Source organism: Chenopodium album, chromosome 5 (assembly GCF_948465745.1).
Source record: "Chenopodium album chromosome 5, dcCheAlbu1.1, whole genome shotgun sequence".
NCBI lineage: Eukaryota > Viridiplantae > Streptophyta > Magnoliopsida > Caryophyllales > Amaranthaceae > Chenopodium > Chenopodium album.
In genome coordinates this window covers 78,377,572-78,397,001 of record NC_137838.1, presented here as the reverse complement: position 1 = coordinate 78,397,001, position 19,430 = coordinate 78,377,572, and the positions used below count along the sequence as shown (strand labels likewise).

Sequence of the window (19,430 nt, the reverse complement as noted above, 5' to 3'; positions counted from 1 at the left end):
ACAAGTAAATATCGAAAACTATCAAATTAACTTACGAACTACAGTAATGTTATCGATATTTAATTTACCATTTCAACTATTTGAGTGTGAACTGTGTGCGAAACATATTCACTAAACTGTTATTTTGACATCTAATTTTAACTCTTTATAAGCTACCGGTAGACAATATGCTTCTAATTTCATTACCACCGATCATCAGAACAACTAATTTTGCCGAACATGACAACAATACTTGCAAATGTCGTACATATCAGTTTAGAACTTCCCATTTTTTTTTTACAAGAAACTTCCGATCTTTTAAGTTTGAGGGTTCATTTCTTTAGTTCTTATTATAAACACGTATTCGTGCCTCGTGCACAGGTTTCGACCCGATAGGACAAATTTCAGAATGCTCTAATTGTCCAGCATGTTCTTACACAAATTATCTTGAAATTTTCAAGAAAAACAGTCAGCAGTTGCACTCCCATTGTCAAAGTCTCCTTTGTCCTCTTCTTTCCCACCATCATCACTCTTCCCATTATATTAGGCGTAACAAAATCTTCACACTCTTTTACCTTCTTTCTTTCATTACTAATAATCTCTTTCTCTCTCTTCAAATTTTGTGACAAACCCACCAATTACATCATCATAATCATCTGCAATCTCAATGGCGTATACTTCCTGTAACATGACCAACATCTCGTTGAATTCTGGGTTGATTTTAAACTCTTTTAATCATCGGAAAATTGCCCTTAATTTCTTTCCTTGTAATTCCAAATGGGTGTTCAACAATTTTACTCTTCGTTCTTGGACACAAAATGGGTCGTTTCGCCGTACCCTTGGTTGTGTTTGCTGTCACACTGCTCAGGTATATTGAATTTTTCATAATTTCGTAAATCATAGCAAAGAATTTGGTTGTGTTTGATAGTTTTAGTTATTGGTGTTCTTGGAATTTTAATTTGATTTATCATGTTTTTGTTAATTATTTTGATGTGGAATTTTTTAGTTGCTTGGTAGAATTGAAATTAGGCTCTATTAGGATTCTGTTCAGATGATTTGATTCTTGGTGTTCTTTTACCGTATAACAATTTAATACATTTCTCGAAATGGTATTAAGTTGGGAATTTATGACAAAATCACACGTATCTAGTATTCGGGTTTGTCAAGCAACAGGGAGTGGTTGCCTTTTGTTCTTGGGAGTTGGCAATTTGGGTATTCTAAAGGAGGTTGTAGTACTGTGAAGGTTTGTGGTTGAGCTTATTTGCGGATAAGTTGTGAACTCTATCACTTGAGCTCGAATAAGGTCCTTGCAATCTTTGATGATTGGTTGATAATGGAGTGGGAACTTGGAAAGTTAGTATGCTAGAGTAACAATAATTGATGATCAAAGTCTTAAATAGTGAATTTAAGTAGGTCACATTAGTGTAATGTGACAGGTGGGTGTGTAATGTGACTTCTCTATATTGGAATTGCATAGCTTTTTAGGCTCGTATCCTGAGATCGTCCTTGTGATTTTTATTACTTGGCTTACCTGTAATAGGGATAGATAGATGATGGTGATCTAGAAAAATATCCTTTAAATTGCCCTTCGCAATAGTGCTGTTCAATTTACGGACTAGTATTTTTTATTTATTTTTGTTATTTATTTAATCCAGGGGTGGGGGGCATAGAAAAGTTTCTCTTCATGGTATTGCCTACTGCTATAAAGGATAATTGCTTGCATCCTGTTGTTGTCGGTTTGGAATGAAGAAGTTGAGGGCTATAACAAAACATTTGGTCATTTGTTTGATCCTCTTCCTACTTAGGTGCCCTTCATCCTCATCAGTTTCGTTGGTTAGATTGGACTTTTTCTTGCATTTGGACCTTTGCTGAACTGGAAGGGTCTATATTCTTCCATGCCATATAACTTTACAGAAGTGATTTGGTGGTTTCAGGATAGTTTTCTTTCATGAGGGATGTCTAATTTAGAACCATTAGCCCTCGATATGTTAGTTAATAAATAAAATTCGAGCAGACATTTTAAGATCAGTGAATTTCTGCTACTGACAGGCAGACATCTTGCTGTCACTTGCATGAGAAGCTGCTGACACATTTGGTTCTAAAAATTTCTGTCAGACTGAGGAGTTGCAAAATAGGAGGTGTGCACCTTTACTAGAACATGAGATATTATACAATAAGGTGTTGTTGGGCTCTAGCGACTGGAAAGCAGTTCCTGATATTTGGAGAACAGCTGCAGAAAAGTATGGTGATCGTATTGCGTTGTTAGATCCATACCATGAACCTCCTTTAGAGTTGACTTATAAGCAGGTAAATTCTTACCTGTATACATTTATACTCTTTTTAACGATATTTTTATTTTTTAAAAATTTAACTCTCTTTTCATCGACAAATTTACTATACTGCTATTAGATAGTCATACTTTTTAATTTTCTATATGTTGTGTTGGAAAATTTATGTGACAAGAATGAAGTCATACTAATGTTGTGATTTGTAGGGGGGTAGGTTTTTTAGTGTATTCGAACTTCTGAGGTCTCGGTTAGAGGCTTTTCTCTTCTTGTATTGTTTAACTCTTGTTGGTTTGTTTGTCCTTATCACAGCTTGAGCAAGAGATTTTGGATTTCTCTGAAGGCTTAAGAGCTGTCGGCGTAAAGCCAGTTGAAAAGGTTGCCCTTTTTGCTGATAATTCATGTCGGTGGTTAATTGCTGACCAAGGTATGTTGTCATCGTCCCTCATTCTTTTCTGAGTCTCTGGTTTACAGTTTGTGATCTGTTCTTGTAGCTTATACTTACCGTTGCATGATATCCTGTGGCTAAATTCTTTCAAGGATAGCCCTGGATTTCTAATTTCATATGCTTCAAATGAGATGGATAACATAATTTGGTCTTCACGAGGAATTGAAGTATCACCTTATGGAGAAAAGATTCAAATTTGCTAGTCTATCTACTGATTTTACTCCCTCCATCTTGATATCCTATAGTCTTTGCATGATATCTTGGGTGGTTGTGATCTTCCCCCCAACCCACCCACCCTCCTTGTTTTTTCTTTTCTATATCTCATGCCTGCCTCTGCTGATTGATAAATTAATGGGACGGTTTACATGCTCATGTTAATTATCGCTCTTGCTTACCCACGGAATATTGTATCATCTCTGGTGCAGGAACTATGGCAACAGGAGCTATCAATGTTGTGAGGGGCTCAAGGTCATCCACAGAAGAACTGTTGCAAATATACAAACATTCTGAAAGGTTAACAAGAAACAAATTTCCTAATGAAAGTTATGGGGTTCAGTTTCTTCTAGTTTACATGGTTTTCACATAATTATCTAAAAAATCTGTCTTCTGCCTTACTCCATTCTGTGAATAAAGATTTTAGACTCTAAAGGTTCCTGAAATTTCTGTGAATAAAAATTTTAGACTCTGAAGGTTCCTGAAATTTCCTCTGTACAATTGCACAGTACAAAATATCAAAGTAATTGGGAGGGGGGGGGGGGGTATAAACTAGTGGAGAATTTAGGAATATATTGAACTTTTTTTATTGAATACCGTTGATAGTTGAACAGTTTGCATTGTGGAGGGGCAGGTTGAGACAAAATTTTCACAAGTTGTTGCTTAATTGACAGCAGATTCTTGCTAAGTTTGTGTAAAGTGTTTTATGCTCCATGTATAAAACAATAATACATTTCTCCTTTTCTTTCTCCTGCATTTCTTCCTAGGTAATGTCTGGTATCTTGATGAATTATACATTTCTCTGCAGTGTTGCACTCATTGTGGATAACCCTCAGTTGTTTGATAGAATGGCGGACTTGTTCGTTGCTGGGGCAACAACGAAATTTGTGATTTTGCTTTGGGGAGAGAAAGCAGACTTGAATGTTGGAGAGTCTGATAGACTTTTAGTTTACAACTATAATGACATCGTAGCAATGGGAAAAGAAAGTCGGAAACATCTGGCTGATTCTTATGATGCTAGTAAGGCGGGATTCTCTCATATACTTATAAAACACTTTTGCATATTATAAAGGGGGGAAAAAGACAGGGGGGGGGGGTTTGTGACCGGAAGGTTTCTTGTTATGTGCTTTTTCTCTTTGGGACAATCAATTCTATACTAATTATTGAGTTTATGTTTTGTCCAAGTCTAATTAGAGCAAAACAAAATTGTTGAATTAAAACCTTCTGCTAAAGTGAGAAAATGTTAGTGCTTAAAATCCAGGTAGCTAAAGCAAATTGGGTTCTATTACAGCCTTACCAAATTCAAGGATGCACCATAAAAATGCTTCTGTTAATTTTATGTGTATATTTAACATTCTGTGTCTCTATCCTAAGAAATTATTCAACAAACAAATTCAAAGTGATGATGTTCTTCTTTCATTATGTGTACCTAGTTCCATTATCAATATCTCAGAATGAAGTCCCATCCTTTTAGAGGAACATCCCTAGCGTCTAAATGAGAACTTCATTGATGGCTGTTCTCAATAATAACTTGATTTGTGCTTATTATCTTCTGCCATAATTGGTCATTCCCTTATCTTTCAAAGCAGCTTTGTCTCATTAGAATGTTCAGATTCCTTGCTTCTGTGCTTGTTTCCCTCTTCCTCTTCTGTTTGTGCATGTGTTCTAGACACAGACCAAATGAAACTATGAAAGGGACGTAGAGGATTTCAAACAATTTATTTGACTCTGTAGATATATTGGAATGAATCTTCTTAGCATTATTAGTTCAAAATTGCACCTGGCATACTGCAAATGCTTTTTTCAATGTCCTTTTTGATGAATAACCAGCAAGCAAGATTCATGATTCAAATGATTTCAGGGAAACTATTCAATTATGAGCCCATATGCTCCAATGACATTGCCACACTGATGTATACTAGTGGTACCACGGGCAACCCAAAGGGTGTAATGATTACACACCGGAATCTTCTGCATCAGGTATAGTCCCTGCCTCCCTTCTCCGAGTTCTCCCAAATCCCCTCTGTTCTTTTGTTTTCTCCTCATGGGAGGTCAGATTCTGGCACTTGGAAATTGGAATTTGATATACAAATTGCACTTTCTCTTCAGGTTCCAACTATTTCTTTCTACTCTGCTTGATGCTATATGTTTATATTTGTTAATATATACGAAGCATATTGTAAAAATGAACTGTTCTGTGCGATGTTAATTACCTAACTAGTTTCATCTGAAATTGTTGCTTAACAAATGACAACAATACTTAGTTTAGATCTTGCCATTGCAAGTCTACTTTGGTTAATATGGTACACCTATATCCAAACCAGACTAATTTAAAGGGTTGTATCTGGAGTTATAACCAGTCACATTAAGCAATTAAAAGTTGGCTTGCATATTCAGGACTTCAGGTGAATGCATCATTAGACAATAGTTTTATGTTTTTATTTTTATTATGATTTTATGTATGTATTGCCTTGTTACTAGTCTCTACTGTTTAGGCTTTTAAGAATAGATTGTGTATAACTTGACCTTCACAAACCTCACCTTAAGAGTAGCTGCATTTATGCGTATATCAACGCCCGCCCCCCCCCCCCAAAAAAAAAAAAAAAAGAAGAAAAACCTATGGTCAACTGAGCATTGAGAGATCTGCAATTGTTTTTAGATCAAGAGTTTGTGGGATATTGCACCTGTTCAAGCTGGAGATAAATTTTTGAGCATGCTGCCTCCCTGGCATGCTTATGAACGGGCAGCAGAGTATTTCATCTTCTCACGTGGGGGAGAGCAAATGTACACAACTGTGAAAAATTTGAAGGTATACAATTGGATTACTATCTTAATTTGACTTGCTCTTCCAGTTTGGTAATAATGTAACATATTCGAAGTATCCCTTTCCTTTCCACTGTGAACCTTTTGTTCTACTTGTGACAACAGGAGGATTTGAAAAATTATCAACCTGAGTACCTGATTTCTGTTCCATTAGTGTATGAAACACTCTACAGGTTAGTTATCTTACAGAATACCGATTATTCATGTTGATTGATCTGCTTTTGACATGCATGCAAAATAAACTGTTATCCATACGGCAACTTTGTGATTATATGGATTCTGTAGCTTAGCTTCTATTTCTGGCGCATACCGCATATGACTCTGTTCTGAGTTTGTGCGGCATAAAAGCCTACTGCAGTGTAAGTCTTGTGTGTGGCTGCTATTTTATCTGTGTTTCTAATTACCTTGGTTAGTTTGATAAATAAGTTACAATTCTGTCCACTCTAATTATTCTAAAGAAATTAGAGATTATTCTATTAGTTGCTAATCTAAAAGTTTTAGAGCTGCTTTCAACAGATTTTGCTCCTTGGTCTGCAAACAATAGACAAAGAGAGATGTTGAAAGCTTGTACAATGATTTAATTCCTGCAAATGCTAATATTATTTATAATTAGAGATTTCCTGAGCATTGTAGCAGTTGGCCCTTTCAGTTTTTTTATGATGCTATCAAATGGCAAGTAAAAGAGATTGAAATATTAAAACCTAATTACGATGATATGTATACATCTGAGAATTGTTGAAATTTTAGGGTATACAAAGATGATTAATAGATGAAATAGAAATGGTGTGGTTTTTTGTAAAAATTAAAAATTCACAGCGCCTGGTGCACTTAACGTTGCTAGTGGTTTATAATTTTTTAATAATCTTTGGCAAAATGATCTAAAGATTGACTTTTAATACTTTTATTTTTTTCTGCTGAATAAGCTGTTTTGCCTATCTATTTTATTTATTTGCAATACTATATCTAGGGTCTCTCTGCGTATCCTTCAAATCCTTGCAATCTTCTTGCAGTGCTATTCAGAAGCAGATTTCTGCAAACTCTGTTGTTCGTAAAATCATTGCTCTTGCACTCATAAAGATTAGTTTGATATACATGGAGCTTAAGAGGATTTATGAGGTTTGTAATTTGAGCATTTGCTGCTGTCTTATACCTTTTGTTTATATATTGTGCAGCTGTGCATGTAAATCATATTTACAGGGGCATCACTGAATTTAATAGTCTGCACGAACCATTAGATCATACATTAGCAATGAAACAGGGCCTAATTTCTGGACTAAGAAACTAAATAGCATTAATATGCATATAGGCGATAACCCGATCTTAAACAATGATCTTCAGAGTTTGAAACTTACAACTTACAAGAATGAAAAGTTTTATTAATCAATTAGAATTTTCAGTTCTGTGTTAGTATTATACATTGATTTCTAAAACCTTTTGATGTAGGGAAAATATCTAACTAAGAAGCAACAGTCTTTCCTCACTGCATTTTTTGACTGGCTGTGGGCAAGATTAGCTGCAACGGTATTGTGGCCAATTCATAATTTGGCTAAGATACTATTGTATCGTAAAATCAAATCTGCTATTGGGATATCGAAGGTATTTTTCTCCTGCTTCTCTTCTATTGGTTGTTTTTTTTTTTTTTTTTTTTTTTTTTTTTTTTTTTTTTTTTTTTTTTTTTTTATATATATATATATATATGCTCTGGTTTCCTTATTTTTATTTGGTTGTTAAACCTTGAGTAGTGTACACTGTAGTGTTTTTTATTCTCCATCTTACAACATGCTGAAGCATTCTTCATTTCAAGTCATTCTCAGAAAACTTCAATTGACGCACGCAAGTAATAGGCCAAAACAGCTGCTTTTACATGGATTTGATTTCTGTTGTTTTAGAAAAATATTATAAGTAGTGTACTTTGCAAATGAAGTTCTGAGGTGAATGGTTTTTTGTTTCTTTATACTGTGCAGGCGGGCATTAGTGGAGGTGGTAGTTTACCTATGTATGTTGACAAGTTCTTTGAGGTGACATATTCGCTGTTTATAGCTTTGTAGATCCCGGATTATATGCTGTTATATACTTGTATCAAGACTTTGCTACATTTGCAGGCAATCGGAATCATAGTGCAGAATGGTTATGGTCTGACTGAAGCTTCTCCTGTGGTCACCGGTAGAAGACCGGCCTATAATGTTTGTAGCTCAATTTATATTCTCTCTTTATTAAGTATATTTTTATTATCTCCCTTGCAGTAATTTCACATTTGATACATCTGAATTGTGTATTCTCTTGGGTTTTATTTTACTTTTGAAGGTATTAGGATCAGTTGGCCATCCACTTAAGCATACAGAAATTAAAGTTGTAGATGCTGATACTAATGAAGTGCTATCTCCTGGTTCAAAAGGCATTGTCAAAGTTAGGGGGCCGCAGGTGATGAAAGGCTATTTCAAGGTATAAATTGTGTTACTTGCTATAACTATTAGTTAAGTTTGGTCTTCATATTTAATTTGATAAAAGTAATATGAAATCACATTTGTTTGACAGTTTCTTATTTCCTCACAAAAGAGAAGTATGGTGTAAGTGGGGGAAGGACCTTAGTTTTTTGCAAACAAATTTCAGGGGCTTCTTCTTAGGCAGGTCAAAAGTTCATCCATGATTGTAAAAGAGTGAGAGTGCTGATTTCTATATTGTAGTTTTATGTACCTTTAACACTAATTCACTGGCATATAACAAAGTACATTCAGGCTATATATCTCAGATGTCAGGAGTTATATTTATTCTATATCATTATTGTCATAATTTCCAAGTCTCTGTCAAGTAGGAAACAGAACAAGTTGTTTGGTTTTAAAATTATTACCTAGGTGTAGGCATTGAAAGTTTCAGATTGTGTGTTTATACTAAATTATTAAAATTCTTTCTAGACAATGCTATTTAGGGGCTTTTAGTCCAATGAAAATCCAGCATGTTGCTTGATGTTTTCCCCTCGGTGAATCATTGCTACTGCTCCTATAAGTTTAGCATCGTAAATTCATCACAGGACATATGGGATTTGGTTAATCTTTCTATGACATCTTTGCAGAATCCATCTGCTACGAGGCAAGTTATGGATGATGATGGCTGGCTGACCACTGGGGATTTAGGCTGGATAGCACCTTCCCATTCAGCAGGGAGAAGTCGGCTTTGTGGAGGCGTTCTTGTTCTTGAAGGACGAGCTAAAGATACTATAGTTCTCTCGACAGGTGACTTAAGTCCACAATTTTCACTATCATGTAATAATGTATGACCAGCATGATTCATTTGACAAAAATGCTATTATATGCCTGAAAGATGCTTATACTCCAGTTTGAGCTGTCAACAGTGAAATGAGTGCAAGAACACAATGTGATAAAAAGATGTGTTTCCTTTCTAAATGCAATTTGAAAGTTCCTTCTATCAGATTCTCCTTGCTAACTGATTTTTATGTGCTCTCAATTCTATATGTATCGTAAGCTTCTATCTGTATTTTGATGCTGATATTATATGTTGATTAGGTGAAAATGTTGAGCCTTCAGAGATTGAAGAAGCTGCCATGAGAAGTAGTCTAATTGAACAAATTGTTGTCGTCGGCCAGGTTGGCCTCTCTACATTTGCTGAGGCCACTATTCCTTTTCCTTTTATTCTTTACTTTGCTGGTTTTAGTTTGCTAAATTCTATAGCTGGTTTCCATTTTAGGATCAGCGACGCCTTGGAGCTATTATTGTTCCGAACAAAGAAGAGGTTTTACATGCAGCAAAGAAATTGTCTCTTATTGATGCGAATTCTAGTGAATTAGGGAAAGAAAGGTTAACTAGCCTTTTACGGGGGGAGCTGAGGAAATGGTTAGTTTTGTTATCATACATTTAACTTGTGACTCTTTTCATTCTTGTTCTTATCAATTTCTTCCACATTACAGGACTTCAGAATGCTCATTTCAAGTTGGTCCAATTCTAATTGTGGATGATCCCTTCACGGTATGTGATTTTTAGCATCATAGAACTGTATACTTGGTAATATGGTCATGTTTACTGCCTCCTTACTTCCTTTATTGTATTGCAGATTGAGAGCGGTCTAATGACCCCAACCTTAAAGATCCGAAGAGACGTAGTTGCAGATAGATATAGAGATCAGATAGCAAATTTATACAAGTGAACATATGAAAGAGACAAGCTCATGTAGGTTAGCTGTGATTCAGAGGTATAGCAATTGATAGTACAGCCATATTGTTCTATTCTTCTTTACAACATTCTTCGCCTATTCTGGGGCTGAAGCCTGAAAAGTTTGTTAATAGAAAATAATTGTAAAGGTTTTAAACCAATGCCTCTTGTAAATGACAAAGCTGGCACTTTTGCCCTCATGTAAATGTTAATTACTTTGGCAATTAACTGTTAATATGTCAGTGGCTCGCTGTGGCAAATTATTGTTTAGTTCATTTACTTGATGATCGAGATTTTAACGAGCTTTTTAGTGTATTTTTCTTACAACTAATACAACGTTTGTTTATAAACTTAATGAACGAGCTTTTAATGAATATATTAGCTTTTTAGTGTATTGTTTACAACTAATACAACGTTTGTTTATAAACTTGATGAACGAGATTTGAACAGCTTTTTAGTGTATTGTTTACAACTAATACAACGTTTGTTTATAAACTTGATGAACGAGATTTGAACAGCTTTTTATGAAAATATTTTTTCAATTTTCCAGCCTTACAAAGTTACAATGTTACAAAGTTGTACACTAGTGTAAAATGTCAAGCAAGATTTAATTGGTAATATCAAATTCAAACAGTTCAATATAGTTGTACAAGGTCATGGCGTGGGCACTAGGCAGGCATGCCTCTGAATCTGTCCTGGACCATAAGTTGAGAGCTTGTTTTATACACCCGGGTGTACCGTTCACCAATAAGTATTTTGTTTTTATTTTGATGAATGTCAAACACTAATCTTGCGTTAGTTGGGTGTACGGTAGGGTACACCCGGGTGTATATAACAAATTCTACCATAAGGTCCATAACAATGTTTTATACCAATATATATTTGTGTGAACACAATTTGCATGAGTAGAAATTATATAAAATTAAAAATAAAAGTTAGACCCATATTATTTCCATTTTGGATTTGTTGCAACAAATTGAGTCAGAGACGTTTCAAGACACAAATTTGACCATTAACTTTTGTAAGGAAAAACCGGAAGCGTTGTATAAGCTAAGCTAAATGTAGAAAGATTAACTTAAAATGAACATTAATTACACCAATTGACGCGTGATTTTGTCATACATTTCCAAATTAATACCACTTTAGTTAATATTTTAAATGCTTATTCAACGTCCCAATGGCGTTCGCTAGTAAACCTATTCGTAATAATGAAAATAATAATTTGATATAACAATGTAAAATATTAATGTTGCAATTAATCTGAAACGTAAATAATACGAATAATATTTGTAGTATGTGGGTCAATGCCCAATTGGTGTAGCCGCTATTACAGTACACAAAACGGGCCAATTCTAACGGTTGTTGATGTTCAATTGTTCACCTCCCAAAATTAAAAATAATTCAATAAACGCTCCCTCAGATCCAATACTCTCTACGCTTTTCAAAAAAAAAAAATCAATTAAATCCAAAAACATTTCTTTCTCCAATAATTTCAAATCCTCCTTTCAACGGCTAGTTTTCACGTTTTCCCCCCTTTTCCTCTCTTTCTCTCTCCTCCAAACTCTCTTCACTCTTCTTCTTCATCTTCTTCTTCTTCTTTCTCTCTCCAGAAATCTGCAGAATTCAACAATGAAGCACTTCATGCTCCCCAAATCAATTTCCCCATTATCGGAGCTTTCCACTCCTACAAACCCTAACCCTAACAATTCAAACCCTAATTCACAAAAATCGAAATCTTCTGGGCATCATCGGAAGCAAAAATGCCCTCCTAGAGATAAAGAGAACTCCGATCCTTGCGATGTTATCGCCGGAAAACCCTCTCCGGCGGGGAAGTTGAAGAGCCCTCTTCCGCCGCGACCGCCGCCTTCTGCTAACCCTCTTAAGCGTAAGCTTAGTAACGACGCCGTTTTCGATGTTGCTGGACCTTGTTCTTCGTCTTTGATTGATTCTGGCGTTAAGGTGAACTCATTGATTCATTTATTTGGGTTTTTTAAGAACTATGTATAAGAGTATTACTATGTGATGTTGATTTTTCTTTTCTTTTTTTTTTTTTTTTTTTTTTTTTTTTTTTTTTTTTGAAATAAAGAAACAAGTTTTAATTTGAGCTGTTGTGTAAAGATTGATGGGTAATCTTGAGTGTTATCATTTTATTTTTTGTTTTTCTTGGATTTTTGTATGGTTGTTAGTCAGCTATAGTTGATGGAATGCAAATTTGTGAAAGTTTCTGATTTAAATGTGAGCTATTTGGGTAGTTTTTGGTGGCAATATATAGATAATTTATGAAGTGTGGCTTTTTGTTCTTGATTTGTATATCTGAAACTCATTTGTTCATGTTAATTTGCTGAATTATTCAGTTGTATTCTGACTTTGAGCCATACAAGGTGTTAATGTTAGTTTGTTAATGTTGATGTTGATTGTTACAGATGATGGAATGGAATTTTGGGAAATTTTCTGTTTATTTTAGAGCTTTGATTTAAATTCGTGAATCTTAAAGTCATTTGTTGATGTTAATTTGCTGAATTACGGAGTACTTAATTGTATTCTTAATTTGAGCCATACAAGATGTTCGTTTCCATTAGATTTGAAATTTAAAGGATCATTTTCGCCTATTCGATTGATTAGTGTAGGGTCAGCTAGCTTTTAGAAGAAATTGGTGCGAGACAAATGATTCAAGCTTACCTCATTTCCTTTTATAGAGTTCAAGTTTGTTTATTGGAAATTCGGGTTGAGTTATTGTTGCTGGGTGTTGAATTGGTATTTTGTTTTTGTTTAATATAAGGTGGTAGTGCGAATGCGGCCATTGAACAAGGACGAGAGAGATGGGGAAATGATAGTTAAGAAAGTCTCAAATGATTCGTTGACAATCAATGACCATACCTTCACTTTTGACTCTGTGGCTGATATGGAGGCAACCCAGGCAAGTTTGTGTTATATTGTCATTCCCCTTTAATTTGAATATGTGTGAAGGAAAACTAATTTTTGTCGAATTTGTCTCTTTCAGCTCGACATTTTCCAGCTTGTGGGAGCTCCTCTTGTTGAGAACTGTCTTGCTGGGTTCAACAGCTCTGTGTTTGCTTACGGACAGGTAATTCTAAAATTAAATCTCATTAATTTCCTTTTTATTGTGTATAATATAGCTGCCTATGTTCTTATCATATGGTATTAATTTTTGTCCGATTAGACGGGCAGTGGAAAAACTTATACTATGTGGGGACCTTCCAATGCTTTGCTGGAAGACAACCTAGCAAATGAGCAACAGGGATTAACACCTCGTGTGTTTGAACGGCTTTTTGCTCGGATAAATGAGGTCAATATCTATCCTTTAACCTTTTATTACAAGTTTAATGAAATAATAATTAAAAACTGTCTGTTCTCTTTGTTTTGTGGTGTTCCAGGAACAAATTAAGCATTCAGACAAACAGCTTACATATCAGTGTCGTTGTTCTTTTCTTGAGGTACTGGAATGAGTTTTTTTTTTTGTTTCTCTCATTTTTCAGATTAGGTAACTACATGCAATTCATATTATTTCTGCATTGCAGATTTACAATGAACAAATTACTGATCTGCTGGATCCAAGCCAGAAGAATCTTCAGATTAGGGAAGATGTCAAATCTGGTGTTTATGTGGAAAATCTGGCAGAGGAGTATGTATCAACAGCCAAGGATGTGATACAGCTGTTGTTGAAGGTATGTATGGGCTCTGCTTTCTGAATAGTTTTCATTGTTAAAGTAAGAGAAGATGTTTGCTGCAACAATTTTCTGTTCTTTTTAGCATCAGTTATTTCTAAAGTAGTCCATGTAACACTAGCAGATTTTAATCTGATGACAAAACATGCAACTCTTCCATAATTCCTTAGAAAATTATTAAATGTATTCAAAGAATCAACACAAATTTCTAGCTTAGTTGTCATATACAAAGTACATGCTTTCTCATTCAACAATCCAACCTTTCAGTTTCTTAGTTGTCAATGATCAATTTGTTATATAGTCTGTAGTATGTTTAGCTTCTGTTATCTGGAGAGTGTGCATTCTCTCTGCTGGCAATTAATCTGAACTTGGAATAATATTTGAACTAGTCTGCTTAAATGTTGCTATAGACATTACTCGAATAAACTTCTCCTATGATTATCCAACACTGAATTTGTGTGGAAAAGCTGGTTTCTAAGTGTTCTGTCTCAAATGTGCATTTGATTCCAGCGTTGGAAAATATCTTTTATATTTGGTTCTTGAGATCTTGTCTAAGAGTTCTATTTAAAATATAGAATCAAAAGAATTACAATTTAAATACATATTCTTTTTGCAATTGATTTGCTGCCATTGGACCTTTCAAAACCTTTTCTACGTGTTTTGATTACTGTTGGACCTTCCACATTATACATATCTGATAATGAAGTCAAAATATTTTTATTGTGTTCATTATAGTTTGCAACTAGTTTGAAGCTATTTGTAAGTTTCAGTGTCTCATGTATAAAACCATTTATCTCAAATGTGCAGGGACTGTCACACCGCAGAACAGGTGCAACAAGTATAAATGCAGAAAGTTCGCGTTCACATAGTGTTTTCACTTGTTCCGTTGAATCACAATGCAAGGTACTTTTACCAATTATAAGAGGGAGGAGGGGAGTTCATAGTCTTTACCGCGGGGGTTGGGGGGGGGTGTTGATATATTGGACATGTTATTTGAAATGCTGTGCTTGGTTAACAAGATAAATGAAATGATATAGGTCAACCAGAAAAGGCACCAGGAAGACCAGTCTCACATTCTTCTTTCCTCCTATAGGGTCAACGCTGTGCTTTTGGAAGATGGACCTTTTAGACCATTTAATAGGAAATGGAGGACCTGAAAGGCTTAAGGGTAGCTAATAATCCACTTTTTGTACGAGATTTTGGCAGCTAGCACTATACAAAAGTAAAATATAAACAAGATATTTACCCCTATTGATGTGTTAATTAGCTGGGCTTTCTCAGATGCGTATCCTTTAAGTTTTGGGGGAAAGCCGAGGATGTTATCATATTAATGGGGAGACAAAATGAAAAAGTGGTGGCGTTTTTATTATGTAGCACAAGGCTATTTGCAGCCTCTTACTTGGACATACTGATATTGATTTAGAGTTTTTTTATATTGTAGAGCAAGTCTGATGGCCTGAGCAGTTTGAAGACTAGTAAAATAAATTTAGTTGATCTTGCTGGGTCAGAAAGGCAAAAGTTAACTGGTGCAGCTGGAGAGCGGCTGAAAGAAGCTGGCAATATCAATCGATCCCTTTCACAGTTGGGGTATGTTGTCTCTTAGCTTTGCTATTGAAATTTGTAATATTGAGGAGTTATTTTGTTCCTCTATTTTCTATGTATTAGGTTGTAGCACATAAACTTTCTAGTTGATAAATAAACCTGTTCTAAACACTCCAATTGTTGTAGGTTGCATAAATATAGTTTACTCAAGGGGGTTGATGAGTAAATAGGGTTAGGTAGGTAGGTTGCATAAATATACTTTACTCAAGGGGGTTGATGGTTCCATGTTTAACTGTTGTTGCTGTTTGGGCAATCCTAGTTGCCAAGTATAATTTGAGTGCATCTTCCTCATATGATAAGTGTATTGCAGTAATCTGATTAACATTCTCGCTGAAGTCTCCCAAACTGGAAAGCAAAGGCATATCCCATATAGAGACTCCAGATTGACATTTTTGCTTCAGGAATCTCTTGGCGGTAATGCAAAAATGGCTATGATTTGTGCTATTTCTCCAGCTCAAAGGTGTGATGCTGCTGTCTTTTTCGCTTTCAAAACTTCCGAACTCTTTGCCCTTTCCGAATTGTTAATTGATAGTTGTTTGTTGATATTACAGCTGTAAGAGTGAGACATTTAGCACATTGAGGTTTGCACAGCGTGCAAAGGCCATTAAAAACAAGGCTGTTGTCAATGAAGTCATGCAAGAAGATGATGTTAACTTTTTAAGAGAAGTGATAAGGCAACTTAAGGTAGAATTATTTAAATTACTCGTGGTAAACATGTCATCAGGTCTTTGGTGCTTAGATAATAACTTGTGCTTGTTACACGGTACAGGATGAACTACTTCGAATGAAGGCAAATAGAAACCAAAGTGATCCAAAGGAAGCATATGCGAACAGTTGGAATGCACGTAGAAGCTTAAGTCTCTTGAAGATGAGTCTCAACCATCCAATGGTCTTGCATCATTTAGATGCTGATGGTGACGAGGAGATGGAAATTGATGAGGAGGCTGTTCAAAAACTGTGCAATGTAGTTCGTCAACAATCGGGTGGCCTTGAAAATAGCCAATGTAAGGATGAATGTATTGAGAAGCCTAGCCCTGAAATCTCAGATGTTAGTATGGAAGAGGTATATTCAGAAATAGATGATAATGAAATCATTGTTGATGGTGGGAATTTGCTGTCTGCCGAGGGGAAGGACACAATAAAAATAGAAAATAAAGCTGTTAGTGAATCGCAATGCAAGCTAATTGAGAATGGTTCTGCATTCTTGTCATCTCCAGCTAATATGGCAGATGCTGAGGCCAAAAATAGTCCTTCAAATGACCCCTTGGATACACTAGTTCCTGAAGTAAATGTTATTCCTTGTGATGTTTCTCCTATTCTGCCATCTCCCCCTAAGAGTGTTTCCCCAAGAATTGTTAGCAGTAGCAGAAAGAGTCTAAGAACATCATCAATGCTTACTGCATCACAGAAAGACGTAGAAAACTTAAGATTAAGCAAGAAGGATGCTCATGCATCTTTGGCAAAGTCTTCTCTAAGGAACTCTCAGCTTGCTCTGACTATTATGTCTGGCAATAATGCACGTAGCTCTACTGATCATTTAGCAGCTAGCCTTCATCGTGGTCTTGAGATCATCGATAATCAGCGGAAGAGTTCTGCTTTCAGGAAGTCTGCATTCCGGTTGTCATTCAAGCCTGCAGAGTTGAAGCCAATTTTACCTATTGAGAAAGTTGATGTAGGTATTCAAACTCTACCAGACAGTATTGAGATGCCAGAAATAGATGGAATCAATTATCTTTGTAGTAATTGCAATAAGTCTCTTCATGGAGATGTGAAAGAAGCCAATGACCCCTCAAACCTTCAGTTGGTTCCTGTGGATAGGTCAGTGTCAGCTGAAAAGCCCAAGAACCAGGTTCCAAAGGTATGTAGCTTGCATTTATGTGTCTTGTCTTTCCTTTTATAACATCTATTGAACATGGCATGTGATACAACTACAACAGGCAGTAGAGAAGGTTCTGGCTGGAGCGATTAGGAGAGAAATGGCGCTTGAGGACTTCTGCTCCCGGCAAAATTATGAGATTGCACAACTGAATCGTCTGGCAAGTTCAATTAGAATTCACTCATTGCTAGTTATGGCTTGTTTATTATCAGCAACCTTCTGACAATTTGTCCATTATTGAACAGGTTCAACAATATAAACATGAACGGGAATGCAATGCAATTATTAGTCAAATGCGGGAGGATAAAATAATTCGCCTTGAACACCTTATGGATGGTGTGTTACCTACTGAGGACTTCATGGAAGAAGAATTCATATCTATTCGTAGAGAACATGAGGTACATAACATCTTTGTTTATTATTATACATTTTGCAATATAAGCCTTGTTTGGCGCCTAACTGACCTTTATTGGAATTAAACTTGCCTGGTATCTATAGCTTCTAAAGGAAAAATATGAAAACCATCCTGAAGTGTTGGAGACCAAAATTGAGTTAAAGAGAGCACAGGATGAGTTGGAGAAATTGCGAAGCTTCTTTGATATGGGCGAGAAGGATGTCCTATTGGAGGAAATTCATGATTTAAGGAGCCAGCTTCAATACTACACAGATAGTTCACCCAAGGCTTCTAGGCAACGAAAGTCTCTTTTGAAGTTGACTTACCCTTGTGAACAGAGTTCGTCTCAACCACTGAACACAATACCAGAATCAACTGAGGACAATGCTGGCGAACAGGAAAGGATTCAGTGGGCTGTTGAACAGGAAAGGATTCGGTGGACCGAGGTGGAAAGCCAATGGATATCTCTTGCCGAGGAATTAAAATTGGAACTTGAATCTTGTCGTAACCATACTGAAGACCTAGAGCGAGAACTTGAGTCAGAAAAGAATTGCTCAGAGGAGCTAAAAGAAGCCCTTCAGTTAGCAATGGAGGGTCAAGCACGTATGCTTGAACAGCATGCAGACCTTGAAGAGAAACATATGCAAATGCTTGCAAGGCGTAGACAGATGCAAGACGGAATCGAGGATGTTAAGAAGGCAGCTGCTAAAGCAGGTGTCAGAGGGGCAGAATCAAAGTTTATTAATGCTCTTGCGGCAGAGATTTCAGCATTAAAAGTTGAAAGAGAAAGGGAGAGGCGGTATTTCAGGGATGAAAACAAAATGCTTCAGTCTCAACTAAGAGACACTGCAGAAGCTCTGCAGGCTGCCGGAGAATTACTTGTACGTCTGAAAGAAGGTGAAGAAGCAGTAGCTGCTGCCGAGGTTAGTAAAGATTAGTCTTTTGTGCTGTCTATCATTTTTGTTTTCTAATGTTTCATATTAAGGCTGTGCTAATTTAACGTTCCAAATTTTTTTTCAGAAGCGTGGTGCTGTAGCAGAAGAAGAAACTGAGAAGACTCGCAAGCAAATTGATGATCTAAAGAAAAAACACGAAGCTGAAATTGAGTCATTGAATCAAATTATTGCCGACTCCCATATAGCAAAAGAAGAGGCCTTGCAAGGTTCTTATCATGCACCCAGTGTGATCAAATTTGACACTGAGGAGCGACATGGTATACCAAAAGAGGCCTTACAAGATTCCTATCATGCACCCAGTAATGCAGTCAAATTTGACACTGAGGCGCGACACAGTGCTGGTGATGAGCGGTGGAAAGAAGAGTTTAAGGCATTCTATGACAATGGAATAGATGATGAGCTATCATCTAAATTCGCAGAACCTTCTTCATGGTTCTCTGGTTATGACAGATGCAACATATAGGTAAAAAATTCAGTGGCCTTCTCTGTATGTAAAATTACTAACAGTTGATTTGTTATATATTTCAATATAGTGTACCTGTATTGCTTACCAAGATTCAGTTCCATAGGTTAGAAATCCTCACCATTTGTGAGGCCCAATGTTTTTCTTACCTCTTTGGTAGTCCAATCTCCAATGTATTCAAATTGAGTTGCCTCAGCTATAAAATTCAATTTTTCTTAGTCCATGTTTTACATAAAAGTGCCCATGTCGGATCCAATGTACAAGTGTATAACTTTGGACTCCTCATTTTACATAAAGTGTCATTGTTGGATCCTCGACACATGCTCACGTACCCATTTCGGATATGGCATCCGAGTCCAAGCAACATGTATTTCTTATTATGTATTATGGGCAAGAGGAGATAATAAATTGTTCAATTTGGATTGGGATGGTCCACCCATTGGTTTGAATGGTTTGGATAGGGCAGAGATGGGACAAAGGATCTCAAATGAAAGATGTTTTAAACAAATTCTTCATTGTTTTTTTAATAGAACCTTGAAGAA

The 19,430-nt window shown here is 36.0% G+C and overlaps 2 protein-coding genes across 2 annotated transcripts; both read left to right on the top strand.

The window, feature by feature from the left end:
* Nucleotides 1-443: 443 nt before the first annotated feature.
* LOC145631213 (putative acyl-activating enzyme 16, chloroplastic) lies at nucleotides 444-10,181 on the top strand. The gene is made up of 18 exons (XM_081683304.1): nucleotides 444-847; nucleotides 2,095-2,286; nucleotides 2,577-2,691; nucleotides 3,138-3,225; nucleotides 3,734-3,945; nucleotides 4,787-4,905; nucleotides 5,585-5,734; nucleotides 5,854-5,921; nucleotides 6,759-6,864; nucleotides 7,192-7,344; nucleotides 7,713-7,766; nucleotides 7,851-7,931; nucleotides 8,053-8,190; nucleotides 8,819-8,978; nucleotides 9,270-9,349; nucleotides 9,451-9,596; nucleotides 9,671-9,728; nucleotides 9,814-10,181. Exons 1-18 carry the CDS (start codon nucleotides 647-649, stop codon nucleotides 9,904-9,906), a joined length of 2,214 nt encoding a protein of 737 aa, XP_081539430.1. The 5' UTR covers nucleotides 444-646; the 3' UTR covers nucleotides 9,907-10,181.
* A 1,291-nt stretch (nucleotides 10,182-11,472) lies between these two features.
* LOC145631212 (kinesin-like protein KIN-12B) lies at nucleotides 11,473-19,103 on the top strand. Its single transcript, XM_081683303.1, has 15 exons — nucleotides 11,473-11,870; nucleotides 12,691-12,828; nucleotides 12,913-12,996; nucleotides 13,093-13,218; nucleotides 13,307-13,366; nucleotides 13,451-13,597; nucleotides 14,405-14,500; nucleotides 15,039-15,184; nucleotides 15,510-15,659; nucleotides 15,751-15,883; nucleotides 15,969-17,057; nucleotides 17,137-17,235; nucleotides 17,321-17,473; nucleotides 17,574-18,392; nucleotides 18,490-19,103. Exons 1-15 carry the CDS (start codon nucleotides 11,541-11,543, stop codon nucleotides 18,886-18,888), a joined length of 3,969 nt encoding a protein of 1,322 aa, XP_081539429.1. The 5' UTR covers nucleotides 11,473-11,540; the 3' UTR covers nucleotides 18,889-19,103.
* Nucleotides 19,104-19,430: the final 327 nt, after the last annotated feature.